General features: G+C 43.8%; 1 protein-coding gene across 1 annotated transcript in view; it reads left to right on the top strand.

The window, feature by feature from the left end:
* Nucleotides 1-22,775, top strand: part of LOC106572974 (caM kinase-like vesicle-associated protein) — a 124,951-nt gene that overhangs the window by 31,236 nt on the left and 70,940 nt on the right. The window contains exon 2 of the mRNA XM_045696564.1: nucleotides 16,755-16,861. Within this exon, the coding sequence (XP_045552520.1) occupies nucleotides 16,767-16,861 (95 nt within the window). The 5' untranslated portion in view covers nucleotides 16,755-16,766. The remainder of the gene's footprint in view (nucleotides 1-16,754; nucleotides 16,862-22,775) is intronic.

The raw sequence follows: 22,775 nt of genomic DNA, 5'->3' as shown, positions 1-22,775 counted from the left end.
GGCTGTCGAAAGGAGCGGACCAAAGTGCAGCGTGGTTGTAGTGCCACATTTGATTAAATCCGTGAAACTTTGCAAAACATAAATAACTGAATTGACAAAAACAACAAACCGTGACGCAGAGAGAAACAAACACTACTCAAAATATAATAACCCACAAAAACCCGGGAAGAAAAACCCCTACTTAAATATGATCTCCAATTAGAGACAACGAGGACCAGCTGCCTCCAATTGGAGATCATCCCAAACAAGCCAACATAGAAATACAAAAACTAGAACCTAAGAACATAGAAATAGAAAACATAGTAAAACACAAAACATCCCCTGTCACGCCCTGACCTACTCTAGCTAGCGGACTGTGGGGTTGTGAAGCTGGAGGACTGTGGGGTTAAGAAGCAAGATGACTGTGGGGTTGTGAAGCTAGCAGACTGTGGGGTTGTGAAGCTGGAGGACTGTGGGGTTGTGAAGCAAGATGACTGTGGGGTTGTGAAGCTAGCGGACTGTGGGGTTGTGAAGCTGGAGGACTGTGGGGTTGTGAAGCAAGATGACTGTGGGGTTGTGAAGCTAGCGGACTGTGGGGTTGTGAAGCTAGAGGACTGTGGGGTTGTGAAGCTAGAGGACTGTGGGGTTGTGAAGCTAGAGGACTGTGTGGTTGTGAAGCTAGCAGACTGTGGGGTTGTGAAGCTAGCGGACTGTGGGGTTGTGAAGCTAGCGGACTGTGGGGTTGTGAAGCTAGCGGACTGTGGGGTTGTGAAGCTAGCGGACTGTGGGGTTGTGAAGCTAGCGGACTGTGGGGTTGTGAAGCTAGCAGACTGTGGGGTGGTGAAGCTAGCGGACTGTGGGGTTGTGAGTTTAGGGGACTTTAGGCTTGTGAAGCTGGAGGATATGTGGGATTCTGTCTTTCACACTTTCTCCTGCTCTCACTTTTACTGTGTCACTAACTCACTCAGTCACTGTTTGGTAGTTGGTAGAATGTTTCGTCTATATGCAGGCAGCATCGCCTAGCTTCAAAGACACACACGTATGTATACACACACACATATACACACACATATACACACACACACACACACAGAGACATACACAGACACCACTGCCCCAATCTCATTATTCAGTGTAACTATATTCTGGTTGATGTCCACACCATGGCCACAACACTAAAACAATGTTATGGAACCATCAATTTACGTAATAGTCTTAAATAATCTAGGCTTCTGTAGGCCATTGTCCCCTCCCCCCTCACACACACACACACACACCCATCACATCCCCCCACAACTCCACACATCATATGACTACACACATTCCTATGAATAAACACACACACACACACACACACACACACACACTCCATCCCAGTAGCAGCACTCTGGATTAGAGATTAGAGATTAGGGCAGCGGGTGGGATTAAATGTTCCTCTGATGCTACGCCCCTAACCTAGTTGACCACCCTGTGTGTGTGTGTGTGTGTGTGTGTGTGTGTGTGTGTGTGTGTGTGTGTGTGTGTGTGTGTGTGTGTGTGTGTGTGTGTGTGTGTTTTGTAGGATTGTGGTTAACTGGGAGTCGTATAAAAACATTTTTTTTAAAACATTTTGACAGTATGTAATTCATAAACCTTCTTCATGTCCATCGGTCATTTCCATATAAAGCTAAGTGTTTTTTTTTTTAGGGCTTCAGAAATGTGACTGAAAAAGTGCCTCAGGTCCTGGAAAAAATAAAATTAATTTAATTGATTGAAAGTATAAAAGGGATATGAGTGAACATACCCGTGGTCAAGGCTACGACGGCGCCAGTGAAATGACCTGACTCAGGTGTTCCTGTATAGGAAGCTCTGGAGACAGGACGTCTGGATACCGGGCAGCCAATAAACTGCCAGATGCTCATATTCAACACAACAGTTAAGGGCCTGAACAACAAAAAAAGCGGATTGTGATTTCGTTCACACTGGGCAACCGACGGTTTGCTGTATCGACAGTCCCTCGTCTATTGGTATATATCTCGGCATCCATCATTCAAGAGCAATGGACATTTAATGAACAATGTCTCATACTGAGAACAGGAAACAGTCTGGGTTGGAGATACTCAGTACAGGAAACAGTCTGGGTTGGTTATACTCAGTACAGGAAACAGTCTGGGTTGGTTATACTCAGTACAGGAAACAGTCTGGGTTGGTTATACTCAGGAAACAGTCTGGGTTGGTTATACTCAGTACAGGAAACAGTCTGGGTTGGTTATACTCAGGAAACAGTCTGGGTTGGAGATACTCAGTACAGGAAACAGTCTGGGTTGGTTATACTCAGTACAGGAAACAGTCTGGGTTGGTTATACTCAGTACAGGAAACAGTCTGGGTTGGAGATACTCAGTACAGGAAACAGTCTGGGTTGGTTATACTCAGTACAGGAAACAGTCTGGGTTGGTTATACTCAGTACAGGAAACAGTCTGGGTTGGTTATACTCAGTACAGGAAACAGTCTGGGTTGGTTATACTCAGGAAACAGTCTGGGTTGGAGATACTCAGTACAGGAAACAGTCTGGGTTGGTTATACTCAGTACAGGAAACAGTCTGGGTTGGTTATACTCAGTACAGGAAACAGTCTGGGTTGGTTATACTCAGTACAGGAAACAGTCTGGGTTGGTTATACTCAGTACAGGAAACAGTCTGGGTTGGTTATACTCAGTACAGGAAACAGTCTGGGTTGGTTATACTCAGTACAGGAAACAGTCTGGGTTGGAGATACTCAGTACAGGAAACAGTCTGGGTTGGAGATACTCAGTACAGGAAACAGTCTGGGTTGGAGATACTCAGTACAGGAAACAGTCTGGGTTGGAGATACTCAGTACAGGAAACAGTCTGGGTTGGTGATACTCAGTACAGGAAACAGTCTGGGTTGGAGATACTCAGTACAGGAAACAGTCTGGGTTGGAGATACTCAGTACAGGAAACAGTCTGGGTTGGAGATACTCAGTACAGGAAACAGTCTGGGTTGGAGATACTCAGTACAGGAAACAGTCTGGGTTGGAGATACTCAGTACAGGAAACAGTCTGGGTTGGAGATACTCAGTACAGGAAACAGTCTGGGTTGGAGATACTCAGTACAGGAAACAGTCTGGGTTGGAGATACTCAGTACAGGAAACAGTCTGGGTTAGAGATACTCAGTACAGGAAACAGTCTGGGTTGGAGATACTCAGTACAGGAAACAGTCTGGGTTGGAAACACACAGGAAACAGTCTGGGTTGGTGATACTCAGTACAGGAAACAGTCTGGGTTGATGATACTCAGTACAGGAAACAGTCTGGGTTGGACACACACAGGAAACAGTCTGGGTTGGTGAGAGTCAGTACAGGAAACAGTCTGGGTTGGTGATACTCAGTACAAGAAACAGTCTGGGTTGCAGATACTCAGTACAGGAAACAGTCTGGGTTGGAGATACTCAGTACAGGAAACAGTCTGTGTTGGAGATACTCAGGAAACAGTCGATACAGGAGCAGCAAAATCCCTTTGAAATTAGACGTTTTGGAGAACCTTTGATGAATGTTTAATTCAGCGGTGAGACTGTTAGAGCTTGTTGAAAATGCAAGGCAACTCAGAAGAGCCTCAATTCGTCGGGGCATGGTGTCGAAAGCGTTCCACAGGGACGCTGGCCCATGTTGACTCCAATGCTTCCCACACTTGTGTCAAGTTGGCTGGATTTCCTTTGGGTGGTGGACATATCTTGATTCACACAGGAAACTGTTGAGCATGAAAAACCCAGCAGCATTGCAGTTCTTGACACAAACAGTTGCGCCTGGCACCTACTACCATACCCCGTTCAAAGACACTTAAATCTATTGTCTTGCCCATTCATCCTCTGATTGGCACACATACACAATCCATGTCTCAATTGTCTCAAAGCTTAAAAATCCTTCTTTAACCCTCCCCTTCATCTACACTGATTGAAGTGGATTTAACATGTGACATCAATAAGGGATCGTATCTTTCACCTGGATTCACCTGGTCAGTCTATGTCGTGAAAAGAGCGAGGTGTCCTTAATGTTTTGTACACTCAGTGTATACACTGTGGCTAGTTTATTAGGTACACCACCCCATTCACGAAAATGGTTATCTCCTACAGACAGTGAGTCCTATGGCCTTGGCTTACTATATAAAGCATGCAGACAGGCATCAAGGCATTCAGTTACTGGTCGATTGAACGTTAGAGTGGGAAAAACAAGTGACCTAAGCAACTAGGATCGTCGGTGCCAGGCTCGCCGGTTCTAGTATCTTAGAAATGGTCGGCCTCCTGTGCTTTTCAAAACACGACAGTGTCTAGGTTTTTTGCAACAAAAAAAATCGTTCGACAGACAAAAAACATCCAGTCAGCGGGCAGTCCTGTGGGCGAAAACAGCTTGTTGATGAGTGGTCGAAGGAGAATGGCAAGAATCGTGGAAGCTAACAGGAAGGCCATAAACAGGCAAATAACGACGCAGTACAACATTTGTGTGAGGAACGGCATCTCCAAATACACAACTCGTTCGTCCTTGCCGCGGATTGGCTATTGCAGCAAACGGCCACACTGGGTTCCACTCCGATCAGCTAAAAACAAGAAGAAGGGCAATTGAAGAGTGGAGGGGGGGGGGGGGGGGAAATCACCTGGTCTGACGAATCTGGATTACTGCAACTCGCTGTTGGCTGGGCTCCCTGCCTGTGCCATTAAACCCCTACAACTCATCCAGAACGCCGCAGCCCGTCTGGTGTTCAACCTTCCCAAGTTCTCTCACGTCACTCCACTCCTCCGCTCTCTCCACTGGCTTCCAGTCGAAGCTCGCATCCGCTACAAGACCATGGTGCTTGCCTACGGAGCTGTGAGGGGAACGGCACCTCCGTACCTTCAGGCTCTGATCAGGCCCTACACCCAAACAAGGGCACTGCGTTCATCCACCTCTGGCCTGCTCGCCTCCCTACCTCTGAGGAAGCACAGTTCCCGCTCAGCCCAGTCAAAACTGTTCGCTGCTCTGGCACCCCAATGGTGGAACAAGCTCCCTCACGACGCCAGGACAGCGGAGTCAATCACCACCTTCCGGAGACACCTGAAACCCCACCTCTTTAAGGAATACCTGGGATAGGATAAAGTAATCCTTCTAACCCCCCCTTAAAAGATTTAGATGCACTATTGTAAAGTGGTTGTTCCACTGGATATCATAAGGTGAATGCACCAATTTGTAAGTCGCTCTGGATAAGAGCGTCTGCTAAATGACTTAAATGTAAATGTAAATGTATTGTATAGTTGTCTAGGATTCCGGAGGACACAAAACCAGAACAAGCAGACACCAACCCAAACTTCCTGCTGATAAATGAAGGGGAAGTACGAGCATGCCTCTGTCCACATCCGGAAACCAAACAGGAAGACAGTCCCCAGACACCAGTGACACAGTCAGCCATAAGGGGAAGATTGGGAGGAAATCCAGAAAATGTAACAAGGTGATCCCACAGTAAGTCCAGTCTACACAGCAGTCAAGAATAAAGTGAGAACAGCGAGAGACCAGCTTAGGATCATGGAAGCTCCTGGCAGGAAACTTCTAGGTGAATGGGAAAGGCTGTGTTTACACCAAGGGTTTCTCTTCAGAATGCTCCTAGATCCTAGAGATTAAGAGGAAATGTGACATTTGGTAGTGCCAGAACCACTGCAGTTCCAGGCGTTTGAAGCAAAGTACGACCATGGAGGTCAATTTGAAGAAAGGAACGCCATTTCGGTGATGCGTCAGAGTTACTACTGGCCTGGTATTCTGAAGAATATCCAGACATGGGTGAAACAATGTAAACGATGTGCTTTGGCTAGAGACATGTTCCCTATGGAAAGGGAACCCATGACTTGCAGCAATGTGACGGCACCAAGAGGTTGTGGCCCTGTATTTCACGCTGTTGGAGAGGACAGCAGATGGATTTGAGAATGGCTTGGTCTTAACAGACATGTTTACCAGGTTCACCATAGCGGTTTCGATGAAGAACCAGACAGCTCGCACTACGTCTAATGCCGTGTTGCAGTATCAGATCAAATATTATGATTGTCCAGCAAGATTACATTCTGACCAAGGGAGGAGTTTTCATGGAACTATGCAATCTCTATGGTATCGGTAAAAGTTGCACTAGCCCCTACCACCCTCAGGGAAATGGTCAGTGTGAAAGGTTCAACCGTAAAATGCATGACATGTTGAGAACACTGCCCCAGGACAAGAAGCGGAAGTGGAAGGATCACACTCCGGAGTTGGTGATGGCATACAATAATCAGAACCACTCATCTACTGGATAATCCCCGTTCTACCTCATGTTCGGGACTGATGCTCACAGTTGATAATCAGGATGACTGGGTACGGGAGCACTACAAAAGGTTTAGCTCGTGCCACAGCCAAAAGAATCTTCAAGGAGGAGGAAAATAACTTACGATAGAGGGACCTCAGGGGCCCTGATCGGGCCAGGGGACCACGTGCTGCTTTGTAATCGGAAACACAGAGGCAGAAACAAGATCCAGGATAAGTGGGAATTGATGCCCTACATTGTGGTGAAGAGGAACAGTGCAGAGCTGCCGGTATGTGTTCAACCAGAGGGACGAGGAAACCCCAAGATGGTCCACAGGGAGCAGATCAAACCCTGCACTTTCAACATCCCAGCAAGGAGACAGGGGCAAAGACTCCAGATGGGCACAGAGTGCACAGAGGAAAATGAGGTTGACCCTATCGACTCCATTTGGATTTTGCATTCTGACGGTCATGTGGTTGTGCCAGCAGGGGTGCTGCAAACGTAGGTAGGCATAGAAGAGCCTGAGTTGATGTCAGGGGAGGAGGAGGAACCCCTTAAGGAGAAAGAAATCATGCACACAGAGACTGAGGCATTGCATGGTCACCGACGGTCAGTGAGGAGCTCTAGGGGTACATTGCCTGTGAGGTTCAGGGAAGGGTATGTCTTATCCTTATCCTGTGATACCGAAACTTGAAACCTGTAGAAGTTAAGTTGATGTGCACTGCAAGGTCAAGCATTTGAATTGTTAATTTCTGTGTTCAGAGGTACTCAGGCTTGGCAGGGTTTTGCAGGGGGGAATGTGGCGGAAGACTTGGCAGGGTTTTGCAGGGGGGAATGTGGCGGAAGACTTGGCAGGGTTTTGCAGGGGGGAATGTAGTGGAAGGCTTGGCAGGTTTTGCAGGGGGGAATGGGGTGGAGTCTAAGGATAGGGTCTGTTCTGTTCCGGGACTTTCCAAGACTACTATGAGCCAGGTGACGTCACGGCCGGCTCTAAACAGGGCCTGGGGAGAGGTGGCGCGAGGGAGTGCGCAGGCAAGTGTGTTGCAAAAGGAGGAGAGAGTTAGAGAACGATAAATAGAGGAGGAGCCAAATTCAGAAAGTAACTTACGTTGGAGTATCATTGGAGAAACGTTCCGGAAGAAGATTGTTCCATAGCACCGAACGACTGTCATTTTCGCCTTCGGGATTAACGTGAATTCAATCGATGCTAGCTAGCTACCATCCAGAGTGATGCTAGCTAGCTACCATCCAGAGTGATGCTAGCTAGCTACCATCCAGAGTGATGCTAGCTAGCTACCATCCAGAGTGATGCTAGCTAGCTACCATCCAGAGTGATGCTAGCTAGCTACCATCCAGAGTGATGCTAGCTAGCTACCATCCAGAGTGATGCTAGCTAGCTACCATCCAGAGTGATGCTAGCTAGCTACCTACCGGAGTGATGGATGTAAAAGAATTGTTACTGACACCAGAGAAGAGCCGTGAGTTGAAGTGATTTAGTTATAAAAGATTCCCGTGGAAGTAATCGAACTTTCTGTTTATGTCCTGAAAGAAGAGGACATCTAAAGTTTGTGGACTTTTCAGTTGTTTTGACATTACATAGTAGTGCAAATATAAGAAGGGACACTGTTAATAAGGAACATTTAGGCCTAATTAGCCATTTAAAGGAGCAGAATATTACAGTGACAACGTTGCAGGCTAGATCTATTATTTCAGTCCTTGCTGGACCTCATACAGACTCCATGAACACAGTAATGGCTGTCATTCATTTTTCTGTTTTTGTTTGTTATTGGGATATCTGATATAAATGCTGTAAGACTGCTAGGTTGTATTGTTATGTTTTCATTTGTTGTATTCAAGCTAGGCTACATGTGAGGTAGATACAGTAGGCTATTCTGTGAAATTGTGCCTGTTGTTGTCACGTTGTCTAATGATTGGAGACAGGCGCCGGACTACGTAATAGGGGGTTTTAATACTCCAACCAAAATATACAACATGCCATGAAAGGCATGGGATGAAGCCCAAAACAAACACATATAGAAAAACACAGGGATGTAAACCCAAAGAAAAGAGCGAGGTTAAACAAAACAGCCTGTTGCAGCGGCTTCGGACGGGCCAGTTGCAGCTGCAGAAGTTGCGGCAGTGTGGAAGGAACGGTTGCAGCGGCGTCGGACAAGCCAGTTGCCGCTGCCGAAGTTTGGGCGCTAACTGTTATTCAGTTTCACTTGCGTTCGCAAATTCACTCTGGCTATCTATTCCGATTTCAGAGCACTCTCATCTGAGTGTGTCAGAGCGCAGAATAACTGAGGAATTTACGAACGCTCAACACCCACTAGATATGACCGGGGTCAGTAAACATAGGCAAAAAAAAAAGTACGAGTTAGTCAAGAATGCTCTGGAAAACATGAAAACAGCCTAACCAGCTATGTTAACTAACCATGCTATGCTATGGCGAGTAAAATGGTCAGAGTGAGGTGTTCTCTCATTTGTGTCTGGAAGTAGCTAGCTTAGACAACTTTAGCCAGTTAGCTTGGGTGCTTGGTTGGGACAAGCATGCGTTGGCGCAAGCAAGTTGCTGAAGGAGGAGGAGGCTACAATTCCTCATAGTTTATTTACTGCGGTGTCTATTAATTGTCCAAACACACAGCCACTTTTTCCACTCTATATTGCTATAGAATTTTCACAAATACCTTGGTATACGTAATTCCCAAATGTGTTAAGAATTTTTGAAAATGTGAAAATGACCATATCTACGTGGTCGCTTGTTAGAAAATGTTTAATAAAGTGTCATTCTTCCTGGGGCTCTATATGAACAGATCTTAATAAGATTTCATGTTGCTAAAATTCTGTCAGTTCCACTTTAAATGTAACAATGTTTCTCACACAAGTTATTTAACAATAGCAAGCGTGCTGCAATAAAAAAAAAAAAAACAGTTTCACTCACCAGATGATCATTTGAAACATAACTTTTTTGTTCAAAGTTATTCTTGAAAATGGAGAAGCTAACAAATTAGCATTTAACATCCTCTTTTATAACAGCTGCTGCAGACTAGCCTACAACAAATGCTAGCTAGACCATGGGAAAACTACTGCTCGCTGTTGGCCTTCAAGATGGCTGAAGTGTCTATACGTTTTTGTTAAAACGGTCCCACCCATTAGGTCAAAATGTGATTGGTTGATTCCACTGTCACTCACAAATTTTGTCCTAATACAGTTGAATGGCAGATGCCTTTATCTAGATTCTGATGGCTTGGATTTATCTCCCCAGAGACCAGCAAAGAGAAATCCTGTTAACCCTTTCTTTTCCAACATGAACTGAAAAGATTAAATCAGAACATCATTGAACATCATTGAAAATTATAATATATTATAATCATTCTTTTATAAATCCTTAGCCCTTCTCTGAAGGCGTGTAGAATGCCCATTGTTCCACAGTGTTTTGGTTAGTAATAATTTGTAGAGTGGCTCTGTTTTCCCCCCAGAATGCATTTTATTTTACTATTTAGAATGTCTAATGAATCCATATGTTGTTCTGAAAATATAATTGGACAAAATTACAGTCATGGTGTTGATCTGAATTGGACTCATGCTTTTCTTCTCTCGGTCTGCCCCCCCTCAGTCTCGGTCTTGACTCGGTCTGCCCCCCCTCAGTCTCGGTCTTGACTCGGTCTGCCCCCCCTCAGTCTCGGTCTTGACTCGGTCTGCCCCCCTCAGTCTCGGTCTTGACTCGGTCTGCCCCCCCCTCCGGTCTTGGTCTTGACTCGGTCTGCCCCCCCTCAGTCTCGGTCTTGACTCGGTCTGCCCCCCCCTCCGGTCTTGGTCTTTACTCAGTCTCACCTCCCCTCCGGTCTCAGTCTTGACTCGGTTTTGCCACCCCTCGGCCTCGGTCTTGACTCGGTCTCACCCCCCTCCGGTCTTGGTCTTGACTCGGACTTGATTTGCTCCGGTCTTGGTCTTGGTCTCGCTTTAGGTGTTCTCAATCACAACACTGCTGAAATGTCTTGAGTCAATAAGTATTCAATCCTTTTGTTATGGCAAGCCTAAATAAGTTCAGGAGGAACGTTTTTGCTTAACAAGTCACATAATAAGTTGCAATCCGTCTGGATTATTGCAACTCGCTGTTGGCTGGGCTCCCTGCCTGTGCCATTAAACCCCTACAACTCATCCAGAACGCCGCAGCCCGTCTGGTGTTCAACCTTCCCAAGTTCTCTCACGTCACCCCGCTCCTCCGCTCTCTCCACTGGCTTCCAGTCGAAGCTCGCATCCGCTACAAGACCATGGTGCTTGCCTACGGAGCTGTGAGGGGAACGGCACCTCCGTACCTTCAGGCTCTGATCAGGCCCTACACCCAAACAAGGGCACTCCGTTCATCCACCTCTGGCCTGCTCGCCTCCCTACCTCTGAGGAAGCACAGTTCCCGCTCAGCCCAGTCAAAACTGTTCGCTGCTCTGGCACCCCAATGGTGGAACAAGCTCCCTCACGACGCCAGGACAGCGGAGTCAATCACCACCTTCCGGAGACACCTGAAACCCCACCTCTTCAAGGAATACCTGGGATAGGATAAAGTAATCCTTCTAACCCCCCTTAAAAGATTTAGATGCACTATTGTAAAATGGTTGTTCCACTGGATATTATAAGGTGAATGCACCAATTTGTAAGTCGCTCTGGATAAGAGCGTCTGCTAAATGACTTAAATGTAAATGTAAATGTAAATGCATGGACTGATTTTTGAATGACTACCTCATCTATGTAACCCACACATACCAATCCTGTAAGGTTCCTCAGTCAAGCAGTGAATTTCAAACACAGATTCAACCACAAAGACCAGGGAGGTTTTCCAATGCCTCACAAATAAGGACATTGAATTGAATGGCTGTGATAGGAGAAAACTGAGGTTTTATCAACAACATTGGAGTTACTCCACATTAACTAATTAACAGAGTGAAGAGAACATGCATCCTGTGTGCAACAAGGCACTACAGTAATACTGCAACAAATGTGGCAAAGCAAATAACTTTTTGTGCTAAATACAACATGTTATGTTTGGGGCAAATCCAATACAACACATTATTTAGTACCACTCTCCATATTTTCAAACATAGAGGTAGCTGCATCATGTTATGGGTATGCTTGTAATCGTTAAGGACTGGTGAGTTTTTCAGGATAAAAAAAAGAAACAGAATGGAGCTAAGCAGAGGGAAAATACTAGAGGAAAACCTGGTTCAGTCTGCTTTACACCAGACACTGGGAGGTTAATTCACCTTTCAGCAGGACAATAACCTACAACACAAGGCCAAATCTACGTGGCAAGAAAAAGTATGTGAGCCCTTTGGAATTACCTGGATTTCTACATAAATTGGTCATACAATTTGATCAGACTTTCATCTAAGTCACAACAATAGACACACACAGTCAGCTTAAACTAATATCAAATTTCAAATCAATCTAATTTATTTATATAGCCCTTCGTACATCAGCTGATATCTCAAAGTGCTGTACAGAAACCCAGCCTAAAACCCCAAACAGCAAGTAATGCATGTGAAAGAAGCACGGTGGCTAGGAAAAACTCCCTAGGAAAAACTCCCTAGAAAGGACAAAACCTAGGAAGAAACCTAGAGAGGAACCAGGCTATGAGGGGTGGCCAGTCCTCTTCTGGCTGTGCCGGGTGGATATTATAACAGAACATGGTCAAGATGTTAAAATGTTCATAAATGACCAGCATGGTCAAATAATAATAATCATAGTAGTTGTCGAGTGTGCAACAAGTCAGCAACTCCAGAGTAAGTGTCAGTTGGCTTTTTCATAGCCGATCTTTGAGAGTATCTCTACCGCTCCTGCTGTCTCTAGAGAGTTGAGAACAGCAGGTCGGGGACAGGTAGCACGTCCGGTGAACAGGTCAGGGTTCCATAGCCGCAGGCAGAACAGTGGAATAACACACAAATTATTGTATTTTTCTTGTCTATATTGAATACATAATTTAAAAATTCACAGTGTAGGTTGGAAAAAGTATGTGAACCCCCTAGGCTAATGACTTCTCCAAAAGCTTATTGGAATCAGGAGTCAGCTAACCTGGAGTCCAATCAATGAGATGAGATTGGAGATGGTTAGAGTTGGTTAGAGTTGCTCTGCCCTGTACAAAACAATCACAAAATTTGAGTTTGCTATTCACAAGAAGCATTGCCTGATGTGAACCATGCCTCAAACAAAAGAGATCTCAGAAGACATAAGATTTAGAATTGTTGACTTGCAAAAAGCTGGAAAGGGTTACAAAAGTATCTCTAAAAGCCTTGATGTTCATCAGTCCACTGTAAGACAAATTGTCTATAAATTGAGAAAGTTCAGCACTGCTGCTACTGTCCCAAGGAGTGGTCGTCCTGCAAAGATGACTGCAAGAGCACAGCGCAGAATGCTCAATGAGGTTAAGAAGAATCCTAGAGTGTCAGCTAAAGACTTACAGAAATCTCTGGAACATGCCATGATCTTATCCCGGTATAGGGATTTATTGTCAAGAGACCATTGCGGGAAATTCAAAATTCAAAACTGCAAGAATCTAATAATTTCAATTTCTCAAACAATCAACTATTTCTCACAATTTGAAAGATAAACATCTCCTAAATCCAACCACATTGTCCGATTTCAAAGAGGCTTTACGGCGAAAGCATAAAGTTAGGTTATGTTAGGAGAGTACATTGAAAATAGCTGTGTGTAATGTTTTGTCAATTCAAAGACAGGCGTCACCAAAAGCGGATAACCAGCTAGAATTATGCACTAACCTTTGACAATCTTCCTCAGATGACACTCCTAAGACATTATGTTATACAATACATGCATTTTTTGTTCCATCAAGTTCATATTTATATCCAAAAACAGCATTTTACAGTAGCGGTGAAATTCCGATTTTTTTTTCTCTCTCAAATGCTTCCGGTGAACAACGTCACAAATTACAAAATTACTATTCGATAACATTGGTAAATTATAATATTGTCATTCTAATATTCATAGTTTAACATTTCGTAAATGCTACTGCATTGCCAGATTTCAAAATAACTTTACTGGGAAATCACAATTTGCAATAAACCGGTTGCTGTGCTAAGAACAATAGGCTAGGCTATACAGGTTAGCACCATCTTGTAACCATGTAATATCAAAATTACTATTGTCAATATTCCCTTACCTTTGATTATCTTCATCCATTGGCACTTCCAGGAATCCCATGTTCACAACAAATGTGGTTTCTTTCAACAAAGTTCATAATTGATGTCCCAATAACTCCAAGTTGTTAGCGCTTCGGTAGGCTACTAAAAAGTAGCGCGGGGGGGAGTCACGGCGAAAAGTAAAAAAAATAATCTATTTACGTTCGTTCAAACATGTCAAACGTTGTTTAGCATCAATCTTTAGAGCCATTTTTAACGTGAAACATCAGTAATGTTTCAACCCGACCTCTCCTGTGTCTTGAAAAACGTCTTTGAAAAATGTATCGCATCACATGATCGCGCAGGTGCAGCAAATAATGAAGTGACGACATCCCAGGGAGGTCAACTTCCCTTCCTTGTCATCCGGTCTCTGTTGATCATAGACGCTTCAAACAACTTTATAAAGATCGTTGACATCTAGTGGAAGCCGTAGGAAGTGCGAAATGAATCCTTTCTCACTGTGGTATCTAATAACAATGACTAAAAAAAAGTAGTACAGCCACAAAATTATTTTTTTTTCTCAGGTTTTTGCCTGCCATATGAGTTTTGTTATACTTACAGACACCATTCAAACAGTTTTAGAAAATTCAGAGTGTTTTCTATCCAAATCTGGTAATAATATGCATATCCTAGCTTCTGAGTTGGTGTAGGAGGCAGTTAAAAATGGGCACATATTTTTTTCAAAATTCTCAATACTGCCCCCTAGCCCCAACAGGTTAAGAAGAATCCTAGAGTGTCAGCTAAAGACTTACAGAAATCTCTGGAACATGCCAACATCTCTGTTGACGAGTCTACAATACGTAAAACACGAAACAATAATGGTGTTCATGGGAGGACACCACGGAAGAAGCCACTGCTGTCCAAAAAAAAACATTACTGCACGTCTGAAGTTTGCAAAAGAGCACCTGGATGTTCCACAGCGCTACTGGCAAAATATTCTGTGGACAGATGAAACTACAGTTGAGTTGTTTGGAAGGAACACACAACACTATGTGTGGAGGAAAAAAAGGCACAGCACACCAACATCAAAACCTCATCCCAACTGTAAAATATAGTGGAGGGAGCATCATGGTTTGGGGCTGCTTTGCTGCCTCAGGGCCTGGACAGATTGCTATCATCGACGGAAAAATGAATTCCCTAGTTTATCAAGACTTTTTGCAGGAGAATATAAGGCTATCTGTCTGCCAATTGAAGGTCAACAGAAGTTGGGTGACGCAACAGGACAACGACCCAAAACACAGAAGTAAATCAACAACAGAATGGCTTCAACAGATGAAAATACGCCTTCTGGAGTGGCCCAGTCAGAGTCCTTACCTCAACCCGATTGAGATGCTGTGGCCTGACCTCAAGAGAGCAGTTCACACCAGACATCCCAAGAATATTGCTGAACTGAAACAGTTTTGTAAAGAGGAATGGTCCAAAATCCCTCCTGACCGTTGTGCAGGTCTGATCCACAACTACAGAAAGCGTTTTGTTGAGGTTATCGCTGCCAAAGGAGGGTCAACCAGTTATTAAATCCAAGGGTTCACATACTTCTCCCACCCTGCACTGTGAATGTTTACACGGTGTGTTCAATACAGACATGGAAACGTTGTTTGTGTGTTATTAGTTTAAGCAGTCTGTGTTTGTCTAATGTTGTGACTTAGATGAAGATCAGATCAAATTGTATGACCAATTTAAGCAGAAATCCAGGTAATTCCAAAGGGTTCACATACTTTTTCTTGCCACAGTACACTGAAGTTGCTTACCAAGAAGACAGTGAATGTTACTGCATAGCGGAGTTACAGTTTTGACTTAAATCCATTTGAAAATCTATGGCAAGACCTGAAAAATGGTTGTCTAACAATAATTAACAATCAATATGACAGAGCTTGAAGAATTGTGAAAAGAATAATGAGTAAATGTTGCACAATCCAGGTGTGTAAAGCTGTTAGAGAATTACCCAGAAAGACTCACAGCTGTAATCGCTGCCAAAGGTGATTGTAACATGTATTGACTCAGGGGTGTGAATATTTATTGAATAATAGTGTTGTTTTTTTATGTTCAAATTTTTCTTTTGACATTAACCGTATTTTGTGTAGATCAATGACCCCAAAAAAATGACAATTCAATCCATTTTAATCCCACAACAGAATGTGAAACAGTTTCTGTAGATCCTGTAACTGTTTTTCATTCCAAGAACAGATGGATATTCATCTGCTTAGGCATTAATCATGCAAAAAAAAACATTTTGTATTTTTTTTGGCATAGCTTCAGTAAGATTCAAACCTATGATCTTCTGTTCTCTATCCATGGAATTAGATTACTGCACCAACAGGATGGAGCTGGCACGCCATGTTTTTATAACTCATACCAAAGCTGTTCATTTTAGTCTATTCAAACAGACCTCGTTTTAAAAGAAACAAGCACTTATTAAGATCAGGTGTAGTGTCTTCCTACCACAGAAAGAAACATGGTTCTCAGAACGTTATGCGCTAGCTGGGTATCCTTGCACCATTTTACAGAATGTAGTGTGAAAGGTTGTATGCAAAATAACAGTAGGACAACCACGCTCTAAGAAACATATGGTTCTCAGAACGTTATGTGCTAGCTGGGGTGTCACTGACTGACTGTAGTGGGAGAAAAGTTATGAGACTAGTGTGATGATCCCAAGATGGTGGGTCCATAGGATTAGTATGGAATTACAACTCGAGTTATGAGACCAGGGACTTAGTGAAGGGATCCCAAGATGGTGGGTCCATAGAATTAGTATGGAATTACAACTCGAGTTATGACATATAATATAATCACAGCTGGTTCCTTTTCATTCTGAAGACTTCAAACTCCTGGACGGAGAGATTGGTTGGGTTTGGGTCACTAACTACTGCTGGCTCGTGAATAGTGTGCACAACAAACACTACAGAAAGGAAATTATTCACTATAAAGTGCATTTCTATCAGAAACTTTGTCTGAACTTTTTACTTTACTTGTCTGTTTTAAAGGAGTTGATTGACGCTGTAATGCTGGTTTCTTAGGAGGATGCTGTAATGCTGGTTTTGTTTCTTATTGTAGATGTGTTGATGGATGCTGTAATGCTGGTTTCTTATTGGTAGATGTGTTGATTGACGTTGTAATGCTGGTTTCTTATTGGTAGATGTGTTGATGGATGCTGTAATGCTGGTTTCTTATTGGTAGATGTATTGATTGACGCTGTAATGCTGGTTTCTTATTGGTAGATGTGTTCAATTGAAGCTGTAATACTACTCTGTGATAGGTTAATGGATTGACTGAGTGTAAATCTTGTCTCTGATAGGTGGATGCCGTCATGCCATTTGGGTGCCTTGCCCTGCGGGATGGGCGGAACTTAGACAACATCTATGATGTCACCGATAAGTATGAGATGGGACAAGTCCTTAAAGCGTAAGCGTCATTTACATATATAATCAGTAAAGACCATAGTCATTACTGCTATTCCTTCATATGATCAGTAAAGACCATAGTCATTACTGCTATTCCTTCATATGATCAGTAAAGACCATAGTCATTACTGCTATTCCTTCATATGATCAATAAAGACCATAGTCATTACTGCTATACCTTCATATGATCAATAAAGACCATAGTCATTACTGCTATTCCTTCATATGATCAATAAAGACCATAGTCATTACTGCTATTCCTTCATATGATCAATAAAGACCATAGTCATTACTGCTATTCCTTCATATGATCAATAAAGACCATAGTCATTACTGCTATTCCTTCATATGATCAATAAAGACCATAGTCATTACTGCTATTCCTTCATATGATCAGTAAAGACCATAGTCATTACTGCTATACCTTCATATGATCAGTAAAGACCATAGTCATTACTGCTATTCCTTCATATGATCAATAAAGACCATAGTCATTACTGCTATTCCTTCATATGATCAGTAAAGACCATGGACTGCTATTCCTTCATATGATCAGTAAAGACCATGGACTGCTATGCCTTTTAATGTTATACGTTGCTGATCCCTATGGGCCCTGGTCAAAAGTAGTGCATTACATTTGGGACGCAGCCTTAATGTAATGAAATCCTCCCCATATGCAGCTGTTCCACAAACAGTTTTTAATTTCATTCAGTTTCCCACGTCCTCCCCCTCTCCTCTTCTCTTCTCCCTGCTCTCCCCCTCTCCTCTTCTCTTCTCCCTGCTCTCCCCCTCTCCTCTTCTCTTCTCCCTGCTCTCCCCCTCCCTTCTCCCTGCTCTCCCCCTTTCCTCTTCCCTTCTCCCTGCTCTCCCCCTCTCCTCTTCTATTCTCCCTGCTCTCCCCCCCCTTCTCCCTGCTCTCCACCTTTCCTCTTCTCTTCTCCCTGCTCTCCCCCTCTCCTCTTCCCTTCTCCCTGCTCTCCACCTCTCCTCTTCTTCTCCCTGCTCTCCCCCTTTCCTCTTCCCTTCTCCCTGCTCTCCCCCTCTCCTCTTCTCTTCTCCCTGCTCTCCCCTCTCCTCTTCCCTTCTCCCTGCTCTCCACCTCTCCTCCTCCCTTCTCCCTGCTCTCACCCTCTCATCTCTTCCCTTCTCCCTGCTGTCCCCCTCTCCTCTTCCCTTCTCCCTGCTCTCCCCCTCTCCTCTTCCCTTCTCCCTGCTCTCCCCCTCTCCTCTTCCCTTCTCCCTGCTCTCCCCCTCTCCTCTTCCCTTCTCCCTGCTCTCCCCTCTCTTCTCTTCTCTTCTCCCTGCTCGCCCCCTCTCCTCTTCTCTTCTCCCTGCTCTCCCCCTCCCTTCTCCCTGCTTTCCCCCTTCTCTTCCTTCTGCTCTTCTCCCTGCTCGCCCCCTCTCCTCTTCTCTTCTCCCTGCTCTCCCCCTCCCTTCTCCCTGCTTTCCCCCTCTCCTCTTCCCTTCTCCCTGCTGTCCCCTCTCCTCTTCTCTTCTCCCTGCTCTCCCCCCTCCCTTCTCCCTGCTCTCCCCCTCCTTCCCTTCTCCCTGCTCTCCCCCTCTCCTCTTCCCTTCTCCCTGCTCTCCCCCTCTCCTCTTCCCTTCTCCCTGCTCTCCCCCTCTCCTCTCCCCCTCTCCTCTTCCCTTCTCCTTCTCTCCTCCTCTGCACTGCAGCTCCAGGCTCCGCTTCTTTAAACTAAAGCAGTGAAAATCTGATGCCTCCTGCACTCCACGAGTTATGACCAACACACACACACCATATGGCAACACCACCATCTGGACTTAGAGCGCTATGCCCCTGTTTTATATAACACACACACACACACACACACACACACACACACACACACACACACACACACACACACACACATACTACACACACACACACACTGCAAACATCCCATATTGTGTCATTATCCAAACTATTTCATAAACTAAAAACAAAGTGAAAACTATTATTTTGAATAATTTATGAATACTGTAGTTACAAACATACAGTGAGATTAACTCACAATGCTTTATAGTGGAGGTAGTCCATGTTTTATTGACCGTGTTTTATAGTGGAGGTAGACCATGTTTTATAGTGGAGGTAGACCATGTTTTATAGTGGGGGTAGACCATGTTTTATAGTGGTGGTAGACCATGTTTTATAGTGGGGGTAGACCATGTTTTATAGTGGGGGTAGACCATGTTTTATAGTGGGGGTAGACCATGTTTTATAGTGGGGGTAGACCATGTTTTATAGTGGAGGTAGACCATGTTTTATAGTGGGGGTAGACCATGTTTTATAGTGGAGGTAGACCATGTTTTATAGTGGTGGTAGACCATGTTTTATAGTGGGGGTAGACCATGTTTTATAGTGGGGGTAGACCATGTTGTATAGTGGGGGTGGATAGACCATGTTTTATAGTGGTGGTAGACCATGTTTTATAGTGGTGGTAGACCATGTTTTATAGTGGGGGTAGACCATGTTTTATAGTCCATGTTTTATAGTGGGGGTAGACCATGTTTTATAGTGGGGGTAGACCATGTTTTATGAAGACCATGTTTTATAGTGGAGGTAGACCATGTTTTATAGTGGGGGTAGACCATGTTTTATAGTGGGGGTAGACCATGTTTTATAGTGGTGGTAGACCATGTTTTATAGTGGGGGTAGACCATGTTTTATAGTGGGGGTAGACCATGTTTTATAGTGGGGGTAGACCATGTTTTATAGTGGGGGTAGACCATGTTTTATAGTGGTGGTAGACCATGTTTTATAGTGGAGGTAGACCATGTTTTATAGTGGGGGTAGACCATGTTTTATAGTGGGGGTAGACCATGTATAGACCATGTTTTATAGTGGGGGTAGACCATGTTTTATAGTGGGGGTAGACCATGTTTTATAGTGGGGGTAGACCATGTTTTATAGTGGTAGCCTGTTTTATAGTGGGGTAGACCATGTTTTATAGTGGGGGTAGACCATGTTTTATAGTGGAGGAAGACCATGTTTTATAGTGGAGGTAGACCATGTTTTATAGTGGAGGTAGACCATGTTTTATAGTGGGGGTAGACCATGTTTTATAGTGGAGGTAGACCATGTTTTATAGTGGAGGTAGACCATGTTTTATAGTGGAGGAAGACCATGTTTTATAGTGGGGGTAGACCATGTTTTATAGTGGGGGTAGACCATGTTTTATAGTGGGGGTAGACCATGTTTTATAGTGGGGGTAGACCATGTTTTATAGTGGGGGTAGACCATGTTTTATAGTGGGGGTAGACCATGTTTTATAGTGGGGGTAGACCATGTTTTATAGTGGGGGTAGACCATGTTTTATAGTGGGGGTAGACCATGTTTTATAGTGGGGGTAGACCATGTTTTATAGAGGACGTAGACCATGTTTTATAGTGGGGGTAGACCATGTTTTATAGTGGGGGTAGACCATGTTTATAGACCATGTTTTATAGTGGGGGTAGACCATGTTTTATAGTGGGGGTAGACCATGTTTTATAGTGGGGGTAGACCATGTTTTATAGTGGGGGTAGACCATGTTTTATAGTGGAGGTAGACCATGTTTTATAGTGGGGGTAGACCATGTTTTATAGTGGTGGTAGACCATGTTTTATAGTGGGGGTAGACCATGTTTTATAGTGGGGGTAGACCATGTTTTATAGTGGAGGTAGACCATGTTTTATAGACCATGTTTTATAGTGGGGGTAGACCATGTTTTATAGTGGGGGTAGACCATGTTTTATAGTGGGGGTAGACCATGTTTTATAGTGGGGGTAGACCATGTTTTATAGTGGGGGTAGACCATGTTTTATAGTGGGGGTAGACCATGTTTTATAGTGGGGGTAGACCATGTTTTATAGTGGGGGTAGACCATGTTTTATAGTGGTGGTAGACCATGTTATATAGTGGGGGTAAACCATGTTTTATAGTGGAGGTAGACCATGTTTTATAGTGGGGTAGACCATGTTTTATTGGTAGACCATGTTTTATAGTGGAGGTAGACCATGTTTTATAGTGGGGGTAGAACATGTTTTATAGTGGGGGTAGACCATGTTTTATAGTGGGGGTAGACCATGTTTTATAGTGGGGGTAGACCATGTTTTATAGTGGAGGTAGACCATGTTTTATAGTGGGGGTAGACCATGTTTTATAGTGGGGTAGAACATGTTTTATTGTGGGGGTAGACCATGTTTTATAGTGGGGGTAGACCATGTTTTATAGTGGGTAGACCATGTTTTATAGTGGGGGTAGACCATGTTTTATAGTGGGGGTAGACCATGTTTTATAGTGGAGGTAGACCATGTTTTATAGTGGGGGTAGACCATGTTTTATAGTGGGGGTAGACCATGTTTTATAGTGGGGGTAGACCATGTTTTATAGTGGGGGTAGACCATGTTTTATAGTGGGGGTAGACCATGTTTTATAGTGGGGGTAGACCATGTTTTATAGTCGGGGTAGACCATGTTTTATAGTGGGGGTAGACCATGTTTTATAGACCATGTTTTATAGTGTGGGTAGACCATGTTTTATAGTGGGGGTAGACCATGTGTAGACCATGTTTTATAGTGGGGGTAGACCATGTTTTATAGTGGGGGTAGACCATGTTTTATAGTGGGGTAGAACATGTTTTATAGTGGGGGTAGACCATGTTTTATAGTGGGGGTAGACCATGTTTTATAGTGGGGGTAGACCATGTTTTATAGTGGGGGTAGACCATGTTTTATAGGGGAGGTAGACCATGTTTTATAGTGGGGTAGACCATGTTTTATAGTGGGGGTAGACCATGTTTTATAGTGGGGGTAGACCATGTTTTATAGTGGGGGTAGACCATGTTTTATAGTGGGGGTAGACCATGTTTTATATTGGGGGTAGACCATGTTTTATAGTGGAGGTAGACCATGTTTTATAGTGGGGGTAGACCATGTTTTATAGTGGAGGTAGAGCATGTTTTATAGTGGGGGTAGACCATGTTTTATTGACCATGTTTTATAGTGGGGGTAGACCATGTTTTATAGTGGGGGTAGACGATGTTTTATAGTGGGGGTAGTCCATGTTTTATAGTGGGGGTAGACCATGTTTTATAGTAGGGGTAGACCATGTTTTATAGTGGGACCATGTTTTATAGTGGGGGTAGACCATGTTTTATAGTGGGGGTAGACCATGTTTTATAGTGGGGGTAGACCATGTTTTATAGTCCATGTTTTATAGTGGAGGTAGACCATGTTTTATAGTGGGGGTAGACCATGTTTTATAGTGGGGTAGACCATGTTTTATAGTGGGGGTAGACCATGTTTTATAGTGGGGGTAGACCATGTTTTATAGTGGGGGTAGACCATGTTTTATAGTGGGGGTAGACCATGTTTTATAGTGGAGGTAGACCATGTTTTATAGTGGAGGTAGACCATGTTTTATAGTGGGGGTAGACCATGATTTATAATGGGGGTAGACCATGATTTATAGTGGGGGTAGACCATGTTTTATAGTGGGGGTAGACCATGTTTTATAGTGGGGGTAGACCATGTTTTATAGTGGGGGTAGACCATGTTTTATAGTGGAGGTAGACCATGTTTTATAGTGGGGGTAGACCATGTTTTATAGAGGAGGTAGACCATGTTTTATAGTGGGGGTAGACCATGTTTTATAGAGGGGTAAACCATGTTTTATAGTGGAGGTAGACCATGTCTTATAGTGGGGGTAGACCATGTTTATAGACCATGTTTTATAGTGGGGGTAGACCATGTTTTATAGTGGAGGTAGACCATGTTTTATAGTGGGGGTAGACCATGTTTTATAGTGGTGGTAGACCATGTTTTATAGTGGAGGTAGACCATGTTTTATAGTGGGGGTAGACCATGTTTTATAGTGGAGGTAGACCATGTTTTATAGTGGGGGTAGACCATGTTTTATAGTGGGGGTAGAC

Source organism: Salmo salar, chromosome ssa15 (assembly GCF_905237065.1).
Source record: "Salmo salar chromosome ssa15, Ssal_v3.1, whole genome shotgun sequence".
Lineage (NCBI taxonomy): Eukaryota > Metazoa > Chordata > Actinopteri > Salmoniformes > Salmonidae > Salmo > Salmo salar.
The sequence above is the reverse complement of the archived record's forward strand: the minus strand, read 5'-3'. Positions and strand labels throughout refer to the sequence as shown.